The sequence below is a fragment of the Sorex araneus genome, chromosome 1, assembly GCF_027595985.1.
Source record: "Sorex araneus isolate mSorAra2 chromosome 1, mSorAra2.pri, whole genome shotgun sequence".
In the NCBI taxonomy this organism is placed as follows: Eukaryota; Metazoa; Chordata; class Mammalia; order Eulipotyphla; family Soricidae; genus Sorex; species Sorex araneus.
Genome location: NC_073302.1, coordinates 221,779,473 through 221,798,089, shown reverse-complemented (window position 1 = coordinate 221,798,089; position 18,617 = coordinate 221,779,473). Strand labels below are relative to the sequence as shown.

General features: G+C 46.0%; 1 protein-coding gene across 1 annotated transcript in view; it reads right to left on the bottom strand.

Annotated features, from left to right (window-relative positions):
* NEK5 (NIMA related kinase 5) overlaps window positions 1-18,617 on the bottom strand; it is a 78,185-nt gene that overhangs the window by 9,546 nt on the left and 50,022 nt on the right. The window contains exons 19-20 of the mRNA XM_055140986.1: window positions 16,456-16,581; window positions 13,680-13,817 (exon numbers count right to left, since the gene is read on the bottom strand). Of these exons, the coding sequence (XP_054996961.1) occupies window positions 13,680-13,817; window positions 16,456-16,581 (264 nt within the window). The remainder of the gene's footprint in view (window positions 1-13,679; window positions 13,818-16,455; window positions 16,582-18,617) is intronic.

The following is an 18,617-nucleotide window of genomic DNA, read 5'->3' as shown; positions in this document are numbered from 1 at the left end:
TTAGCCCTTGGAATTTTGGAATATATTTTATAAACCATAAGAACTTTTTTAGGCTCAGACAAGACTTATCCATGAGTAAATCTGTTGAAAAACTCAGGTATGTGGGTTATGTGACCAAAATCTCCAGGCTTTCATGGAGTTGGGAATGGGGTACCCCCAACCCCCCCTGTTCTTGTGGGAGCCTGGCAGTCACACCCATGAACTCCCTCTGACACCACATGAGCTCATTAACCGGCCATGATCCAGAGACTCACAAATAAAATTCATAAGAGATCAACAAGTTGCAAAAATGCCTCAGATCCCAAAGTCACCATTCAGTTAAAAATTTAACTCCAGCTTTATCACTTGTTTAAAATTTTAGAATTCCTGGAGCATTTATGGCTGCACAACATCGCATACTCATACCACTGATGTACCAGGAGTACCACACATTGCATAGGATGCAAGATAGAAGGCAACCAATCTCACTTAAAAAATATTAGCACACAAGTTTCAACCTATAGCAACATGTTAGTAATCTCTTTAACAAGGATTCCATGGCTCCAGGGTAAGATACAACAATCTTCACAAACTTTCTTCAAAGATACCTTTTTTTGATCATTTTTAGAGAATTATTCATAACAATCAAATACAAAATCAATTATTTAGGGCTTGCTATTGGGGAAGGCTTGGGTGATGGTTGGGAAAATTCAAAATAATGGTGGTGGGTATGGTATAATGGTGGTGGGACTGGTGTTGGAATATTGAATGTAATAAATTATTGTAAGCAATCTTATTAAAATAATAAAAATAAAATGACAAAAAAATTGTAAAAAGAACTCTTTTAGTCCTATTTAAGTATACATTTTAAATCTCCTAACACTATATTTATAAAAAGAAAAATATAGGGGCTGGAGTCATAGCACAGTGGGTAGGGTTGTTTGCCTTGCACGTGGCCAACCCAGGTTCAATTCCCAGCCTCCCACATGGTCCCCCCGAGAACCGCCAGGAGTAATTCCTGAGTGCAGAGCCAGGAATAACCCCTGTGCATCACCGGGTGTGAACCAAAAAGCAAAAGAAAAAGAAAAAAGAAAAATATAGGTGAGATAAATTAATAAGGAATACCTGAAATTTCTATCGTTCCAAGTTTTAATCTTCTGAGTTATTTTTCACTACATATGAATTTTGGAATCCTGATTCAAAGAGATCTTTGCTCAGCAATTCACGAGGGCAGAAGAGACAGTCCCCGGGCTGGGGCACACACTCTGTGTACAGGGGCCCAAGTCTACCCCTAGCAGTGTGCTCCCCTGAGAACTTCTAGGAGTAATCCATGAGCACTAAGCTGGGCTAAGGTGTGGCTCCCAAACAGTAATAAAATTAAAATATCTTTAAAATCACCCCCAAAATCTATAAGACAACCAAAAAACTGTAAATTACTTTTTGAATCACGGACATCTTGGTTTTTTGCTTTTATTTTTAAATGTCTTCACCTGGGAGAATGATGCTGCCAACAGGTCAACCTGTACCTGAGGGGTGAGTGCATCAGCAGTCTGATGGTGCCCTCAGGTTTCCTGGCACCCCAAAATTGCCGCTGTGCCTTTGGTCAGACTCCAACAACTTGGGCCAAGTTTACCAAGAAATTAAGCGGCCAAAAGTTAGTATGTGGGAGCCACACCCACAAACCACCTCCAGCTCAGTTATACAAACTCATTTATTGGCCTTATTTTAGAGATCCATAGATAAATCTTGAAAGAGAACAAAGCCAAAGTTAATCTCGGACCCACACATGGATGAGGAGACTGGGGTAAATTGGAGGGGGTGCAGATTGGCCTGTACCTCCCAAGCTGAGTCCCCAGCAGCCACTTGCTTCCACAATCCAAAACTGCCGCCATACCCCCGGCCTGACTCCACCATCTCAGGACAGACCTCACCAAGATATAATCTGCTGAAAATTCAGCTATGTGGATTTTGTGACTGAAATTTCCAGGCTTTCACAGAGATAGGGTGGGCTATCTCCCCCCACTTCCCAATACACATGGAAGCACTGGCAGTCACCCCCACGAACCAACTCCAGCACCACCCTGTAAACTCTATTATTGGCCTTGCTTCAGAGACCATAAATAGATCTCAAAAGAGATCAAAAGCCAGAGACACAGCAGTGGGTCCCAGAAGATATCACAGAACCGGAGATCTCTCCGGGCTCCAAACCAAGCCAATTTCACCAACACACCCCAGATGGACCAGGTGCAGTCTCCCCACCTTCTCCAGATGGAATCCCGGTGACCAAGAGCTTCCACAAGCAAGCCCCAGATATGCGGGTTCCAACACTAAATCTCCATGCCACACAGTGGCAGTGAGGCCGGGCTGTCCCTTCCTGGCTCCCCACCCACTCATCAGCCTGGCTGTCACCCCCACAATGTGCCTCAGTGGCCATCTTAGTGCACCAACAGCCCTGATCCAGAGACGCCCAACTGAAACCCAAAATGGATTAGTGCCCTACAGAAATGTCTCTGGAACCCAACATCTATAATCTAGGATTCCAGAAGCATGTGCCTGCAGCACCCAAGATATTCAAATGAGCAATGGACAATAAATGATCTAGCATCTGCCCCTGGCAGGCAGGCTTGAATGGTGGTAGGAAAATTTAAGAAAAATATAATGCCCCAAATTAGAGAGAAAGTATTGGGGAAATTGCCTGCCATGGAGGTAGGGTGAAGACTGGGATGGGGGGAAGGGGATATTCTGGGGACACTGGTGGTAGAAAGTGTGCACTGGTGGAGGAAAGGGTGTTTGATCATTGTATGGCTGAAGCTCAAACATGAAAACTTTGTAACTGCATCTCACGGTGATTCAATTTAAAAAAAAATAATGTGGGGCTGGAGCGATAGCACAGTGGGTAGGGCATTTGCCTTGCATGCGGCCAACCCGGGTTTGATTCCCAGTATCCCATATGGTCCCCCTGAGCACCGCAAGGAGTAATTCCTGAGTGCAGAGCCAGAAGTAGCCCCTGTGCATCGCCAGGTGTGACCCAAAAAGCAAAAAAAAAAAGTAATGTGGAGTTCATGTCCAATTCAATCAGCTTAATCAATGGCTGAATAAATAGCAGTACTCCTACATTTACTGTATCACTGTCATTCCATTGTTCATTGATTTACTCGAGCGGGCACCAGTAACATCTCTATTATACTCAGCCCTGAGATTTTAGCAGCCTCTCCTTACTCGTCTTTCCCAAGGATTGGAGGATCTTTCAAGGTCAGGGGAATGAGACCTATTGTTACTGTTTTTGGCATATCAAATACACCGTGGGAAGCTTGCCAGGCTCTGCCATGCGGGCGAAATACTCTCAGTAGCTTGCCAGGCTCTCCAAGAGGTATGTATATATCTGTTACTACATTTTGGATATGAATATGCCACAGGAAGCTTGCCAGGCTCTCCCAAGTGGGCAACAGACTCGGTATCTTGTCAGGTTCTCCAAGAGGGAGAACTAGGCTATTAGATGTCGCGCGGCCTCCTACATTATTAAAAAAAAAAATGTCACCACGATACCTTGTCTTCCAATTGATTGGTCTCTCAAACAGCAGTAGAGGACCCAGACCTTGAAGTTCAAATAACCTGGAGCAGCTGGGAGGACTCAGATGGAGAAGGGAGGGGCGGGAGGCTGCAGATCCTATCCCCCTCAGCTCAGACACCAGCAGTCTCTCGGGAGCCCTGAAGTCTGGTGTCCTTCAACTGCACCATGCCACAGAGCAGCTCACTCAGTCCAGTCTTAGCTCCTGTGCTGTGCTGGCAGCAGACCTCCCATCAGCTAAATAGGTGCCGGGGGTCAGTCTATAAAACCCCAGCACCGCACAGGCTGGGCAAATAGCCCAAATACCTACAGGCCGAAAGTCTCACAAGAGACCTCCCCCAAAAGCCGCAGGAAGACAGCTGCCCCCTCAGCACACAGCAGTTACTACCCCAGCATGAGTGGAGGGAGGATATCCAGGACTTGGCCGTGAAGGACGTGTACACCCAGAGCCCAGGGGAGTGTGGGGCAGGGGCACTGCGTGGCTGCCTGAAGCACAGCTTCAAACAACATGATTCACGGCAATACCAAGTCAGCGGTGAAAAGCAACTGACAACCGAGATGACATTTATGAAAGAATGAGAATCTATTCAAAACAACTTCAAACAGAAGTGACAGATTTAAAAGCACAATCGTCAAGTCACAGGTTATAACAGATGCACTTAAGAGTCAAGCAGTGGAGGGGCTGGGGAGACAGTCCAGCGGGGAGGGTATTAGTCTCGCATGTGGGCAACCTGGGTTCCATCCCTGGTTCCATATGTTTCCATATGGTTCCCCAAGTACCGTCGGGAGTAATTTCTGCGTGCAGGGGCCAGAAGGAATCCCTGAGCGTTGCTGGGTGTGACCCAAAAAGCAACACGAAAGAAGCGTCAAGCAGAGGAAACTACCCACAGCCAGCCAGCGAGCTGCAAAGGCTGGCCATGGAATACACACAAGCCGAAGAGCAGAAAAGCACGGGGTGATGCTGCACGAGAGCTTGGAGCCACTGCGCGAGTCCCAGAAAAGGGAAAGAGAAGGGAGCAAAATCTGTCCCCGAAGAAATCATGGTCGAGAACTTCCTAAATTAGGGAAGGGAAGAACTACTCAAACATAGGACACTTAAGAGGATCAACGCCCCCACCCCCAATAAAAACCAGACACACACCAAGATACATGAATCAATGTGTTTAAAATGAAAACTCTACAAGTGTACTTCCAGAACATGGAAAGCATCCAGGGAAACATTAAAGAACAAAACGGAAATTGGTGGGGCTGGAGCAATAGCACAGTGGGTAGGGCATTTGCCTTGCACACAGGCGACCCAGGTTCGATTCCCAGCATCCCATTTGGTCCCCTGAGCACTGCCAGGAGTAATTCCTGAGTGCAGAACCAGGAGTAACCCCTGTGCATTGCTGGGTGTGACCCAAAAATAAAACAAAACAAAAAACAAACAAACAAACAAAACCCAAAAAGGAAATTGGCCTATGGGCGATTATTACCCAAGGCCTTTTCCAGAGTAACCATACAAGACAGGAGGGAACGGTATGAGAAAGTGAGAGCTCTTTTTCCCAACTTCTTTCTTTTTTGCAGTGCTGGGAACTGAACTCAGGCCCTCACACATGCATGAAAAGTGTTACATTCCTGGTCCCCAACTTTTTGCTGCCTATAGGAAACGTACCTTAGCTTCCAGTTTGTGTATTATTTTGGTTACATATGTTCTATTTCTCCATCATTACAAATGAGTTAGGTTAATGAATTTACTTTATTGCCACATAGAGTGACTGATGAGGAAGATAAATTTATTTATCAGGTATGACTAGCAATAGGAATTTTTCACCAAAGATGGGATTAAAAGCAAATGAGTAGCTTTTTCTTCATGTGATTACCTGATTCTTCAGAGGTGCCTATCTGTATGCAAATTTCACCACACTGCAATCTAATGCTTACCTATTTAAATCATGCTTCATTCAAAATTATGAGCATATGGGGGCTGGAGCGATAGCACAACGGGTAGGGCGTTTGCCTTGCACGTGGCCGACCCGGGTTCGAATCCCAGCATCCCATATGGTCCCCTGAGCACCGCCAGGGGTAATTCCTGAGTGAAGAGCCAGGAGTGACCCCTGTGCATCGCCGGGTGTGACCCAAAAACCAAAAAAAAAACAAAAATTATGAGCATATGGTTTTTAAAGCATATTATAAAATAAATGAAGTTATTTTTTATTGTTTGCAAAACCTTTCATTCTTTTTTAAACATTTTGTTTTGTTTTGTTTGGGGACCACACCTGGCTCAAGGGTTACTCCTGGTTCTGAGCTGAGAAATTATTCCTGGCGATGCTCATCTCATTCCATATGGGGTGCCTGATCAGTGGCAAGCAAGGCAAATGTACTACCCTCTGTACTATCTCTCTAGCCCCTTTAATGTAAGAAATATATTTTAATTGCTTTAATTAAATAATTATTTCATTTAATTTTTATTTATTTAATTAATTTTATTAAATAATTATTTTAATTATATTTTAATTACTGTGATTTACAAAGTTCTTCATAGTTGAGTTTTAGACATGTCATATTGCAGCACCAATTCCACCACCAGTCTCAACTTCCCTCCCTAACATTCTCAGGTTCTCTCCCACACCCCTCCCCAGCAAATAAAGTTTATTTTTACACTTCATCTATGAAGCAGTCTGGCTAACTAGAAGCAGCCTGTGTTTCAAGTCGGTGTGGGAATCTAATCAGTTTTTGTGTTCCCATTTAAGGAAGAAAGTTATTAGAAGGCTCTTATTTTTTGTTTAGTAGCACAGAAGAAGGAATGAATGGCGAGCTATAGAAATGCAAATCGGCTGTTATCTGCACTATGATGTTACCAAGGCAACTATGCGCCTAAAAAGTTATAAAAGTAAAATGCAAGTTACCATCCACCAGAGATTCCCTAGAGTGGTCAAACTATAAACAAACTTATTGACCTGAATTAATAATGCACATGGGACAAAACAATGCTGCTCCTTATCGGTGTTAGCTTTGACTAGTGAGATTGATTTCAAAGGATTTTACAAAGTCCAGCTATTTAAAACATTTTAATTTGGAGAACTGAAATAAGTACTTGATATAAAGTCTAATTTTTTAAAAATAAATTTATTTATTGAATCACCATGAGAACAGTTATAAAGCTTTTGGGTTTAAGTCTTGGTCATACAATGATGAAACATTCATCCCTTCACCAGTGCACATTTTCCACACCAAAAAACCCCAGTATAACCCTCATCCCATGCCCTTTCCCTACCTGTGTGGCAGATGATTTCCACATTACTCTCTCTCTCTCTCTCTACTTTGATTACATTCAATATTTTGACACCAGACCCACCATTATTATTTGGGATTTCCCCCCAACCTGCTGAAAAGGCAAAATTAGACAATTTATTTTCTTTGCTGATTATGAATAGCATATGATGTCTGAAATTCTAGTTTTGAAATTCTGAAATTTTAATAATTAAATCTAGAGAGATTTCTGCCAAAACCCGCTGGGTTCCGAGATTCGTTCGTGTGTCTCTGGGATTGTGGCCATTAAGCAGCTTAATCAGTGGCTGGAGGGGCCATTTGTGGGCAGGACTCAGGGTCTCGCTGGGGCAGGGAAGGACAAGGGCCGGCTCCACCCCCATCCCATGAGGCCCCGCGTGTCTCGTCACTGCAGGCCCATACCTGACTGTCCAGTGGCCTCTGGAAGATGGTGGCCACCAAGCTGCCAGGGGGAACAGGTGGAGAGACGGCACCTTTTCCCACCTGGGGTGACCTGGCACTGGGAACCTAAAGCGAAGTCCAGATGCATTTCTGCCAAAAGCCACTGGGTTCCGAGATTCGTTTATGTGTCTCTCTAAAGTCTAATTTTTTAAATGATTTTCTAGCTAGAAGCATAAAGTTATTGTCAAAGAGTTGAAGTTTAGTAAAGACTGTTTAATAAGGAATATATGAATAGTGGTTAAAAGCATAACAAATAACAAATTATAAAAACTCTCGTAAGTTGTGGTCCATTATACATGTAACAAAAGTTATGAAAACTTAGGACTGGAGAGATAGTACAGGGATTAAGGATCTCCCCTTGCATATGCCAGGCTCAGAATCAGTCCCTGCACCACAGATGGCTGCCTGCAGGGATCACTCCTGAAGACAGAGCCAGGAACCGTTCCCGAGCACTTCTGGGGTGACTCCAAAACACTCCAAAGTTATTAAAATTTAGGGACCTGGGAGAGAGCTGAATGGGCCGGTGTTCATTCTCTGAATGCAGGAACTCCTAGTTCCAACCCTGACACTGAATGTTCCCCCAGCACTGCCAAAAGTGACCCCCCGGCACTGAACTAGGAGGTGCCCCCTCACACATGTCTGGGAAGGTAGACCAAAAAAAAATAGTCATTAAAATATAAACAGGTGGACTTTATGAAGACTGCAGAACCATAAGAATTGCTTTTAATGTAACTTTGCTACCCAGCTTGATTCAGCACTGATCTAGGCAGTGATAGACAGACTTTTGCACGAAGTGGCGGTGAGAATGTGCTGTGGCTGCAGGCTGCTTCCCAAGCGCAGGACCACCTACATGGAGACTGTCCCAGACAGGTGGGGCACACAGGTGGGCAAGGCCAAGCACTCAGGAGCTGACAATCTATCTAATGAGGAAGAGAGACATTAAAGAGGACATTAAAGTGAATTAAAAAAAAAAAAAAAAACCAGTAACAAGTCTCACAATGGAAACATTACTGGTGCCTGCTCGAGCAAATCGATGAGCAATGGGGTGACAGTGACAGTGATTATTATTGCAGTGCTGGAGATCAAGCCCAGGGTCTCATACATGTACAGCGCATGCTCTGCTGCCGACCTACATCCCGAGCCTATGTTGGTTTTTTGTTTGTTTGAGGGTCACACCCAGCAGTGCTGGGGGAAGCAGCCCCCTCCAGGCTAGGTACAGCTCACTGCTTGGGGTGGCTCCTGAAAGTCTTCAGGGGACCAGGACATGCCAGGATTAAGCCAGGGGCTCCTACAAGCAAGGCATATGTTGAGCTGTCTTTTTTATCTGATAGTTTCAAATTTTATGATCAGAAACCATAGTCCCTTTGTGGGATATTGAGCAAGTGAACCAAACTGAGACGAATTTCATGTCCAGCTGTTTCCTCGGTTATTAAAAACAGTGATTCTTGTGCCAGAGAGACAGTATGAGGGCTCAGCACTGGCCCTGCATGTGGCCAACACAGTATAATTCTCAGCATCACTGCCAGGAGTGACTCCTGTGCACAGAACCAGGAGTAGCCCCTGAGAACTGGTGAGTGTGGCCCCAAATAAAAACAAAAAAGAAGTGGTTCTCTATCAGTGATATACAGGGAGCGGCTTAATTAAAAATAGTACATCCCTGCATGTGGCTGACCTAAATTCAATCTACAGTACTTCAGATGGTCCTACATACCCCATCAAAAGACACAATTAAAAATCAACTATATTCCAGACACCTTGTGAGAAGAGAAGAGTAACTGCCAGTAATGAATCAGGCTAGAAGTGCTGTCAGAATAATACCTTATGGAGGGGCCAGGAGGCAATACTGGCAAAGGGTGGCAGGTGTACTCTCTGACCCAAGGTGAGGGGGAGTCCTTGCTAAGGAAGTTAACACCTCTCAGAGCTGCATGTGCGATCAATGGGAGTTTCCTGCAGGAGTCTTAGCAAAGACAAAGCCCTTTTAGGAGCATCATCTGGGAAGGGTACAGAAGGGGACCTGAAGGAGTAAAAGATGCCCAGTGTGCAAGATCACTTCCGGGATGGAGAGAAGATCGAAAGCAGATGCAGGAACAGGGGCGACGGCTCGACCAGAGTCTGTGCTTTGCATGCAGGAGCCCTGGGGTCTATCCCCAGCACCGCATGCCCCACCCAGCATGCTCAGAGTGACCCAAGAGCACCACCCCTAAAGGAACCCTCAAGACTGCCTGGTGCAGCCCCCAAACAAAACAAAACAGATCACGGCTAAAGGACCAAAGCCCAGTCTGGGTGGGAGAGGCACAACACTCCTCGAAGGCTACAAAAGAAAGCACCCGTGCGTGGCTCCAGAGGCATGTTCCTACATGCCACAGGTGAGCAACTGCTCAATGTGCCTAGTGTGAAACTATACAGCCAAAAATGCAGTGAGCTCAGGACTGGGGCCATGTACTGTGGGTAGGGAGTCTGCGTTGCACACACAGACAGGGGTTCAAACCCTGAGTACCGCCAGGAGTGATTTCTGAGTGCATGAGTATAGAGCCAGGAGTAACCCCTGAGTACTGCTGGGAGTGGCACACAAGCAAGTGAGCTCATTCACTAATGAATCTAGGCCATGCTAGGCTTTTAAAAGATAGTTCTGGGACCCGGGGATGTGGCTCTGTGGTAGAGCATCAGCCTTGCTGCCTGAGACTGGGAGTTCCACGCCCTGCGTGGCCCTTGTCACCTACGACAATCCCTGACGCTGCTGGGCAGGATCCTGGGGCTATGACCAAGGTGCCAGCACTGCCACCAGGTGTGTGACTCCAGACACTGCCTAAGTCAACTCCTACCATCACCACCACCACCACCAGGAAGTCAAAAGATTTGCTGGTGACCCTCTTCAAGAATAAACGACAAGACCCAGCAATACCACTTCTGGGAATATATCCCAGAGAGGCAGAAAGGTATAGTCGAAATGACATCTACACTTGTATGTTCATTGCAGCACTGTTTACAATAGCCAAAATCTGGGAAAAAACCCAAGTGCCCAAGAACAAATGACTGGCTAAAGAAACTTTGGTACATCTACACAATGGAATACTATGCAGCTGTCAGAAAAGGCAAAGTCATGAACTTTGCATACAAGTGGATCAACACGGGAAGCATCATGCTAAGTGAAATGAGTCAGAAAGAGAGAGACAGACATAGAAGAATTGCACTCATCTGCGGAATATAAAACAACAGAATGGGAGACTAACACCCAAGAATAGCAGAAATAAGTACCATATTTGCTCCATGGCTTGGAAGCCAGCCTCACATGCTGGGGGAAAAGGCAGCTCAGATAGAGAAGGGAACACCAAGTAAAAATGTGCTGGGAGGACCTGCGTGGGATGGGAGAGGCGTGCTTAAAGCAGACTATAGACGGAACACAATGGCCATCCAATACCTCCATTGCTAACCACAACACCCAAAAGGAGAGAGAGAACAAAAGGAAATATCCTGCCACAGAGGCGGGGTGGGGGGATGGGGCGGGGAGGGTGGGAGGGATGATGGGGTCATCAGTGGAAAACAGGCACTGGTGGAGGGATGGGTACTCAAGCTGTGTATGACTGAAACACAAGCACAAGAATATGTAAATCTGTATCTGTACCCCCACAGTGATTCATTAATTAAAAAATAAATAAATAAAAATAAAAAAGAGAAGAAGTCAAAAAATAAAATAAAATGTATGCATTATCTTTATCATTCACTCCAAAAAAAGAATAAATGACAAGGAGTGAATGAGCATATCTCTATTTCAGTGTAGTGAAGGAGGCTGCCGTCCCTCTGTCCAAACCCTGGCACCCAGGCCAAATCAGGCCTCCCCAAAGCTATACCCTGCAGCCTCCAGCTCCATCTCAAAAGACAGTGCTTTGTCCCAGGAAACAGGGAAAGAACAGACAAGCAATCACACTGAACTTTGTGGTTTGAAGGTACTAGGAAGGGGCTGGAGAGAGTACAGTGGGTAGGGCACTTGCTCTACGATGGACCCAGGTTTGATCCCTGGCACCACATACAGTCCCCACCAGGAATGGTTACTGAGTGCAGAGCCGGGAGTAAGCGCTGAGCACTGCTGGGGGTGGCCCCAAAGCCACCTCCTCAAAAAGTACTAGAACGAGCACTAAAGGCAGTATTCTCTCTCTCTTTCTATCTGTCTTTCTCATTCCTCCTCCACCCACTTAAGTTTTAAACAGCAATGTGTCCACTGTGATAAGTTAACAGTAATAAACAGAAGAACTGAAATACCCAAGGACTCATACCTCATGCTTCTAGATTTTAGTTGAAACTTTTCTGACATCAACACCAGTCCTGTGTATCTGCAAGTAGATCCCACCTAAAAATGTTCTTTCGTCTTGTTTCAATAAAATCTCATACATTTCTGCCGCCCAGAGATAATCCGGAGCTGCAGCACGAGAAGCAGACCCTCCGCGCCTAAAGACTGTGATCCTGAGGTCTCCTAACCCATTTTGGCACCAGAGCGGATTCTTGCAGCCATGCATTTTGACTGTGAACTGAGCTACAACCTCGTGCAGCCCGGGGAGGGATTTTCCCCTCTCCACCCCATTTTTCTGAGCGAAAATGGCGGCAGCGACAGCACCCACGTGGTGAGAACCACCCTCCAAGACCCCTCAACCCAGAGGTAGGACTCTCTTTAGTGACGTAGCCTGTAGGTGGTCCTGGGAGGGGGGGGCGTTCCCGGCACACCTTCCGCCCAGAGATGATCCGGAGCCGCGGCACGAGAAACAGACCCTCCGCGCCTAAAGACTGTGATCCTGAGGTCTCCTAACCCATTTTGGCACCAGAGCGGATTCTTGCAGCCATGCATTTTGACTGTGAACTGAGCTAAAATATTAGAAACCCAAAACCGCGCAGCCGCTATCGCGGCTGCACGGACTCAAAGTCTTCACTCTCAGCAATGAAGAGAAATTATTAGATGATGCCTATTCAGCAGGCCTGATTGTTGGGGAAAATTTCCAATCAATAATAGTGAGTTCTGTATGGAAATATGGAATGTACTCAAAGTATATAGAGAATAAAGGGAATATCATTAGCTACTTAGATGGGGGATGGGGTGGGAGGGGGGTGTATTGGGGTTCTTGGTGGTGGAACATGTGCACTGGTGAAGGGATGGGGGTTTAATCAGTATTTGACTGTGACTTAAACCTGAAAGCTTTGTAATTTTTTTCTTTCTTTTTTTCACGGTGATTCAATAAAATATTTCTTTAAAAATTTTTTTTTTAAAAATCTCATACATTTCCTTAAGACTCGACTCTCTTATGGTCCTCAAATTTGACCAGTTTGGGCTTTGCGGACAGACCCCGTCTTCAGGCAGGGCCAGTCTTGCATAACGCTCACATAACTAGTCACATAACATATAACATGTCACATAACTAGTGACGTCTCTAGTTTCGTGCTGTTTTGCAACTTCACAAGCAGCTTTCATCACCCACTGCTAACCAGCTTGTATGCATGCCTTGCACTCCCCTCAGGCTCCCCATCATGGAAGCGTCAGATCTCAGACTTCCCATCTGCTCCTCAATGGCTTCACCTATCGCATCCCACACATACGTACATGACAGTTTCTCTGTGGGGACTGCAACAGAAAGTACCTGAAACTTCGGACAGCGGCAGCTGGATTCTATTAGATTACCCACAAATACAGTATTGCTAAAAAAAAGGAAGCCAGATATAAGAAGCAACATATGTAAAAGGGCCCAGAGAGAGCTGAATAAGCTGGAACATGTGCTTTCCTGCAGGAGGGCTGGGCTTGAGCCCCAGCACCACATATGGCTCCCGAGCACTGCTAGAAATGACTCCTACATAAGAATTCTGGAGTAGCCCCTGAGCACCACCAGATATAGTGCCCAAACAGAAATAAAGCCCTAAAGCAAATCCAGATAGAAGGCAGTCAGGTAGAGAAAAACAACATGAGTTCTTCTACAGAGCCACCAGTCCTACTTACTCATCATGCACTTTCAACTGATCATATTAAAAAAAAATGTACTACCCCACACCCTCTACCCTGGCCGTTCATGTCTCTGGTGAGTGGCATTTAGAAAGGGCTTAGGCAAAGCAGGCCAGGAAAATGTCTCATCCCAGTGCTCTTTCTGGGAGAATGATGGTCTTTTGCTTTTTGGTTTTGGGGTTTTTTTAGGTTTTTTTATTCACACCCAACAATGCTCAGGGGTTCTCCTGGCTCTTCCCTCTGGAATTACTCCTGGTGGTGCTTGGGGAACTATATGGGGTGCCGGGGATCAAACTATAGTCGGTCATGTGCAAGGCAAACGCCCTAGCCACTGTGCTATCACTCCGGCCTGTGGATGATGTTTTTAACCCCTTTCTGCATTTACCAACCTTTCACATAGCCCCTCAGGGGGCTGGTTATGTTCTTAGAAAGTAAACAACGTACCACATTCTCCTTCATTGGCTGAAAACGAGTCACTCCTTAGGTGCGCAGCTGCCAAAGCACTCATCAAGGTTCCTGGTGCTTCCTGCCGCCACAGCTTCCGGTGCTCTGGGGTGTCCCCCATCACTAGCACTTGGCCATCTGAAGACAAGACTGTGTCACGGAGAACAAAAATGCTTCTTCATTTGGGATTTCTTACTGCGGCCATACTTGGCAGGGCTCAGGTTCTCTAGTCATTGAGGCGTTCACCTTGGGGCCTCGAGGATGCTAGGCGTGTGCTCTGACATTAAGCTACCTCTCTGCTCTCTTCATCTGATTTTTAAAATAAAAATCACAGGATGTTTGAACCTCTAGAGCAACTTAATCCTACTCTTCATTTTTTGTTGTTGTCTTAGCACTGCTGAGGGGACAACTGTGGTGTCGGGGATCAAACCAGGACTGCATGCAAGGCCGGTGCCTCCATAACGTGTGACCCCTCGACCCTGCCTCATTTTATTTATAAGTTTAGTGACTGATTGTCAAATAACTGATGGTGGGAGAGTGTTTTGGGTTTTTTGTTTTGTTTTTGCCTTATAAACTGGCTTTGGGGTTATGTTAATATTTCTCTTCTATTTGCTTATTTTTAAATTAGGTGTTTCCTTATTCAGTCACTGGCTTAGGATGAATTTAATCGCATCCTTTTGCAAGAGCTTCCTTGGAAATTTGATGACTTCAGGCTTTTGGAAGAGTACAAATATGTCAATTTGCACATAAAATGAACTCGTGAACTATTTATATAATTTGCAATCCGCTCAAATAATTCTACATAGAACACTGGTATAAAATGTAGCTCTTCCTCTACTCTGTTACCAAGAGGAGAGAAAGTGAACCCAGAGGAAAGTGAGGAAAATCTTTACCTGTAAAAGATCTCCTGCAAGCGGTCCTCAGAGCCTCCTCTACAGACTAGGTCAAACGCAAATGAAGGGACTTAAGGTCAAAAATATCATTCTACTCTTAGACCCCATCATTGAAGCAGCCGCTGCATAGCTAAATATGTACTTTTGTCCTTTCTCTAAATCTTGTCGGGGGGAGCAATTACAGTCATTCCAATCTTACTGAAAATAACTGGCTCCTTTTCTTTTTTTAAGAAACTGACGCTTCAAGAAACTGCAGGTGAGTTTTGGGGCTAGTCAGGACGGCAACTGCATCATGGGCAGTAGCCCCCAAGCTGACCAACAGGGCTGGAGAAGTCACTTGCGGGCCGAGGAGTTTGCCTTGATGCAGACAGTCCCCTGCACTGCTAGGAGCACAGCGCCAGGACTGGCCTCCAGCACCTTCAGGTGGCCCCGAAACCCAAACAAGCATACAAGAATTTGCAAGTAAAGTGCCCTGGAAGTAGAAAACAATTTAAAACAGTAACTTCTGCGGGATGAGGGAGAGGCGGGTCTCCCAAGGAATACTGGGTGTGGGGGGTTGGGGGGTGAGAAAAAGCACCAGGTCTGCAGATCAGGGCCTAGCCTCGAGGGTACCCTGGTGCTCCTGCTCTGGCCTGAGGCCTACCTTACGGTGCTGGGGACAAAACCCAGGTCAGCCACATGCAAAGTAAGTGCTATATTATATACTATATATAATACATCATCACCGTCATCACTGTCATCCCGTTGTTCGTCGATTTACTCAAGTGGGCGCCAGTAGTGTCTCTATTCCTCCCAGCCCTGAGATTTTAGCAGCTCCTCCTTACTCATCTTTCCCAATGATTAGAGGCTCCTTCAGGGTCAGGGGAATGAGACCTATCGTTATTGTTTTTGGCTTATTGAATATGCCACAGGGAGCTTGCCAGGCTCTGCCATGTGGGCGGGATACTCTCGGTAGCTTTGCTGGGCTCTCTGAGAGGTATATGTGTGTGTGTGTGTGTGTGTGTGTGTATGTGTGTGTGTAAATATATGTATATATACATATATATAAGGGCTGGAGTGATAGCACAGTGGTTGGGCTTTCGCCTTTCACTCGGCCAACCCGTGTTCAATTCCTCCACCCCTCTCAGAGAGCCAGGCAAGCTACTGAGAGTATCGAACCCGAGAGGCAGAGCCTGGCAAGCTACCCATGCATATTGGATATGCCAAAAACAGTAACAATAAGACTCTCAATGAGAGATGTTACTGGTGCCCGCTCGAACAAATCGATGAGCAATGGGATGACAGTGACTCTCTCAGTGACAGTGATACATATATATATTATTCTCTATGATTTGTTGTCCACTGTCTGAACTCCATAAAATATAGTATGGTAATTATGGAAAATGGGTAGGAACTGTCTTATAATGTGTCTTATAATGTGATCTGGAGGGTGGCCGATGAGGAGATTATCTGATGCTCTGATGCGGGTAGGGTGTGGCAGGGTGTGATCCCTGGGTCACCAGAGATTGGGGACAGCAGGCATAGGATCTCTGCTTCCCTCCTGTTGAGTCCAGATTGGGGTGGGAAGTGTTCTCACAGCCCCCCTCTGGGGCGCCCCAAGTGAAAACAGCCTGGCACAGAGTCCATATATATATATTATATATAATATTATATACTCCCCGTGCTATGTTATACCCCGGCGTTATATGTTCCTATGACATGACATTATATATTATCAGTTAGCTTCAACCCCATTTGATAGCAAATCTCCAGGCCCTGTTTTGAAGAGCAAGCACTGCCAGGGGTGGGTTAGGGAACTGGGGTGGGGGACTGGGGTTGCTGACCGCACACAGATGTGCAGCTGAAGTAGCCTGGTGGGCTCGGGCCAGTTAGTCTTGGCTCACCCTGGGGCACGGCAGAGCACGTGGAGGTGACGTCAGCGGCTGCCATCATCTGCAGCAGTGTCTGGGGGGCTCGGGTCGCCCATCGCCGCCTCCTCTCTCCTGCCGCGGCGCCCTGAGTAACCGGCTCTGGGGGAAGGAGACCAGGCGTTAGTTCCAAAGTGGCCGAGGACTCTTAGGAAGTCAGCCCGCAGCAGCTGCACTGGGGTCGGGAGGCCCCGCCACCACCCGAGCACAGGCGGTGGTCTGGGGGTGCACGGGCAGCACGCCCAGTCAATTCCTAGGGTGCAGCCCCCAGGGAGATGGTATTCCAAAGGCGCCCGGGGGCGGTTTGTCTTTCCTCAGGAATGGGACTCAGTGCCCCTGTGAAAGAGACCCCGGAGCACTCCCCCAGCCCTGCATCTACGTGCGGACACAGCAGAGGACGGGCCGGAGCCCTGACCTGATGCCCAGACCGCCACACTGACATCTCAGACATCACGGCCTCTGAAACACGGGGACCAAAGGCCCACTGTGAGCCGCCCAGTCACAGCTCCCTAGGGGTGCCGCACAGACCAAGACGAAGTCAGCATCTCATAAGATGGAAACCACGATGGGGCTTAAATTTGTTTCATGCTTATTATCATTCAATTGTCCAGTCAACTTTTAATATACGACATTCGAAAACCAGGAGAAAATTTAGATTGCTCATAACCCTGCCATCTAGAGACTTAAAATTTCCGGGACCGGAGCGATAGCACAGCTGGTAGGGTGTTTGCCTTGCACGCGGCCGACCCGGGTTCGATCCCCAGCATCCCATATGGTCCCCCAAGCACCGCTAGGAATAATTCCTGAGTGCAAAGCCAGGAATAACCCCTGAGCATCGCTGGGTGTGACCCAAAAAGCAAAAAAAAAAAAAAAATTCCAAGCCTTCCCTCAGAGTATAATTCTTGCTTTGTTTTAGAAGTGAAAAATAGGTCACATGCTACACATCCTTTCAGAACTTGCTTTTCCAGTCAACAATGCTGCACCCAGGTTATTAATTACTATTCCAGACCATCCTTTGAAAGCAAACATTGTATTTTCTTTAAGATATTTAACTTGGTTCCTTTTCAGCTGGATCATTTTTTTCAGATTGTCTATTCACAGCTAAATGTTACAAATATTTGATTGTTTACCTTTGATAAACAATTCAAAGTGGCAGTTAGGTAAAGCTGCTATTACCTGCTTTACAGAAACTTCCCATTGTCAAAGTTGAATCTATTCTGTATTTTTTTCTTTTCTTTCTAGGTCACACCTAGCATTGCTCAGGGGATATTCTGGCTCAGTGCTTGGGGGTTTCACCTGACAGTGCTTGGGGCCCATGGCGTGCCAGGGATCAAGCCAGGCTTCCTGTGTGCAAAGCGTGTGGCCCAGCCCTTTAATCTATCTGCCCAGTCCTCCCCTATGATCACATGTGCATCTGTACATTTATTTTATTTTGGCTGTCGCTGTGGTTGAACCCAGGACTCAAACAAAGCATGTGCCCTGCCACAGAGCTATTTCCCGTTCCTGGGGTCATTTGGCACGGTTTTGTGTTGTCCCTGGGTCTTATTTTGTTTTTCACACTTTCTATGTACTTTGAAAAGCTAGCTCTTCACCCTGAAAAAAAAAAGTAGTAAATAAATAAAAAGATACCAGTGGACTTGTTTTTCTAATATGTTACATGTACACTTTGGAATTTTTGCTTTGTATCATTGTCTAGGGTCTGATTTCATGATTTTTCTCAAATTGCTGACCCACTGACCCAACAGCATTTATTTAAGTAATCCTTTCCCCACTGACTTATGATCTGATTTTTTGAATGCATTAAATTATGGAACATGCTAAGGTTTGTTTCTAAGCCACCTCTCTGCTCTAGTGTTAGCAACATATTCGTTCAATGGATATAATAGATGTGTTTTTGCTATTCGAAAGGAAAGTGCTCTTCACTGCTCTTCTTTTTTGGCTGGTTAAGATCTCCAAGACTTTTTACAAAGCCAAAATCTCTTCACACCAGACAAAGAAAGATCCCCTTGTGGTTTTCACACTATCGCCAAAGTCAGAGCTAGAGCGAAGAGGGCCCAGTGGGCTGAGCAGAGGGCTTGCGTGCAGGAGGGCAAGGCTCGGCTCCTGGTGTGGCACGGACCCTGAGCCCCAGTGGTAGC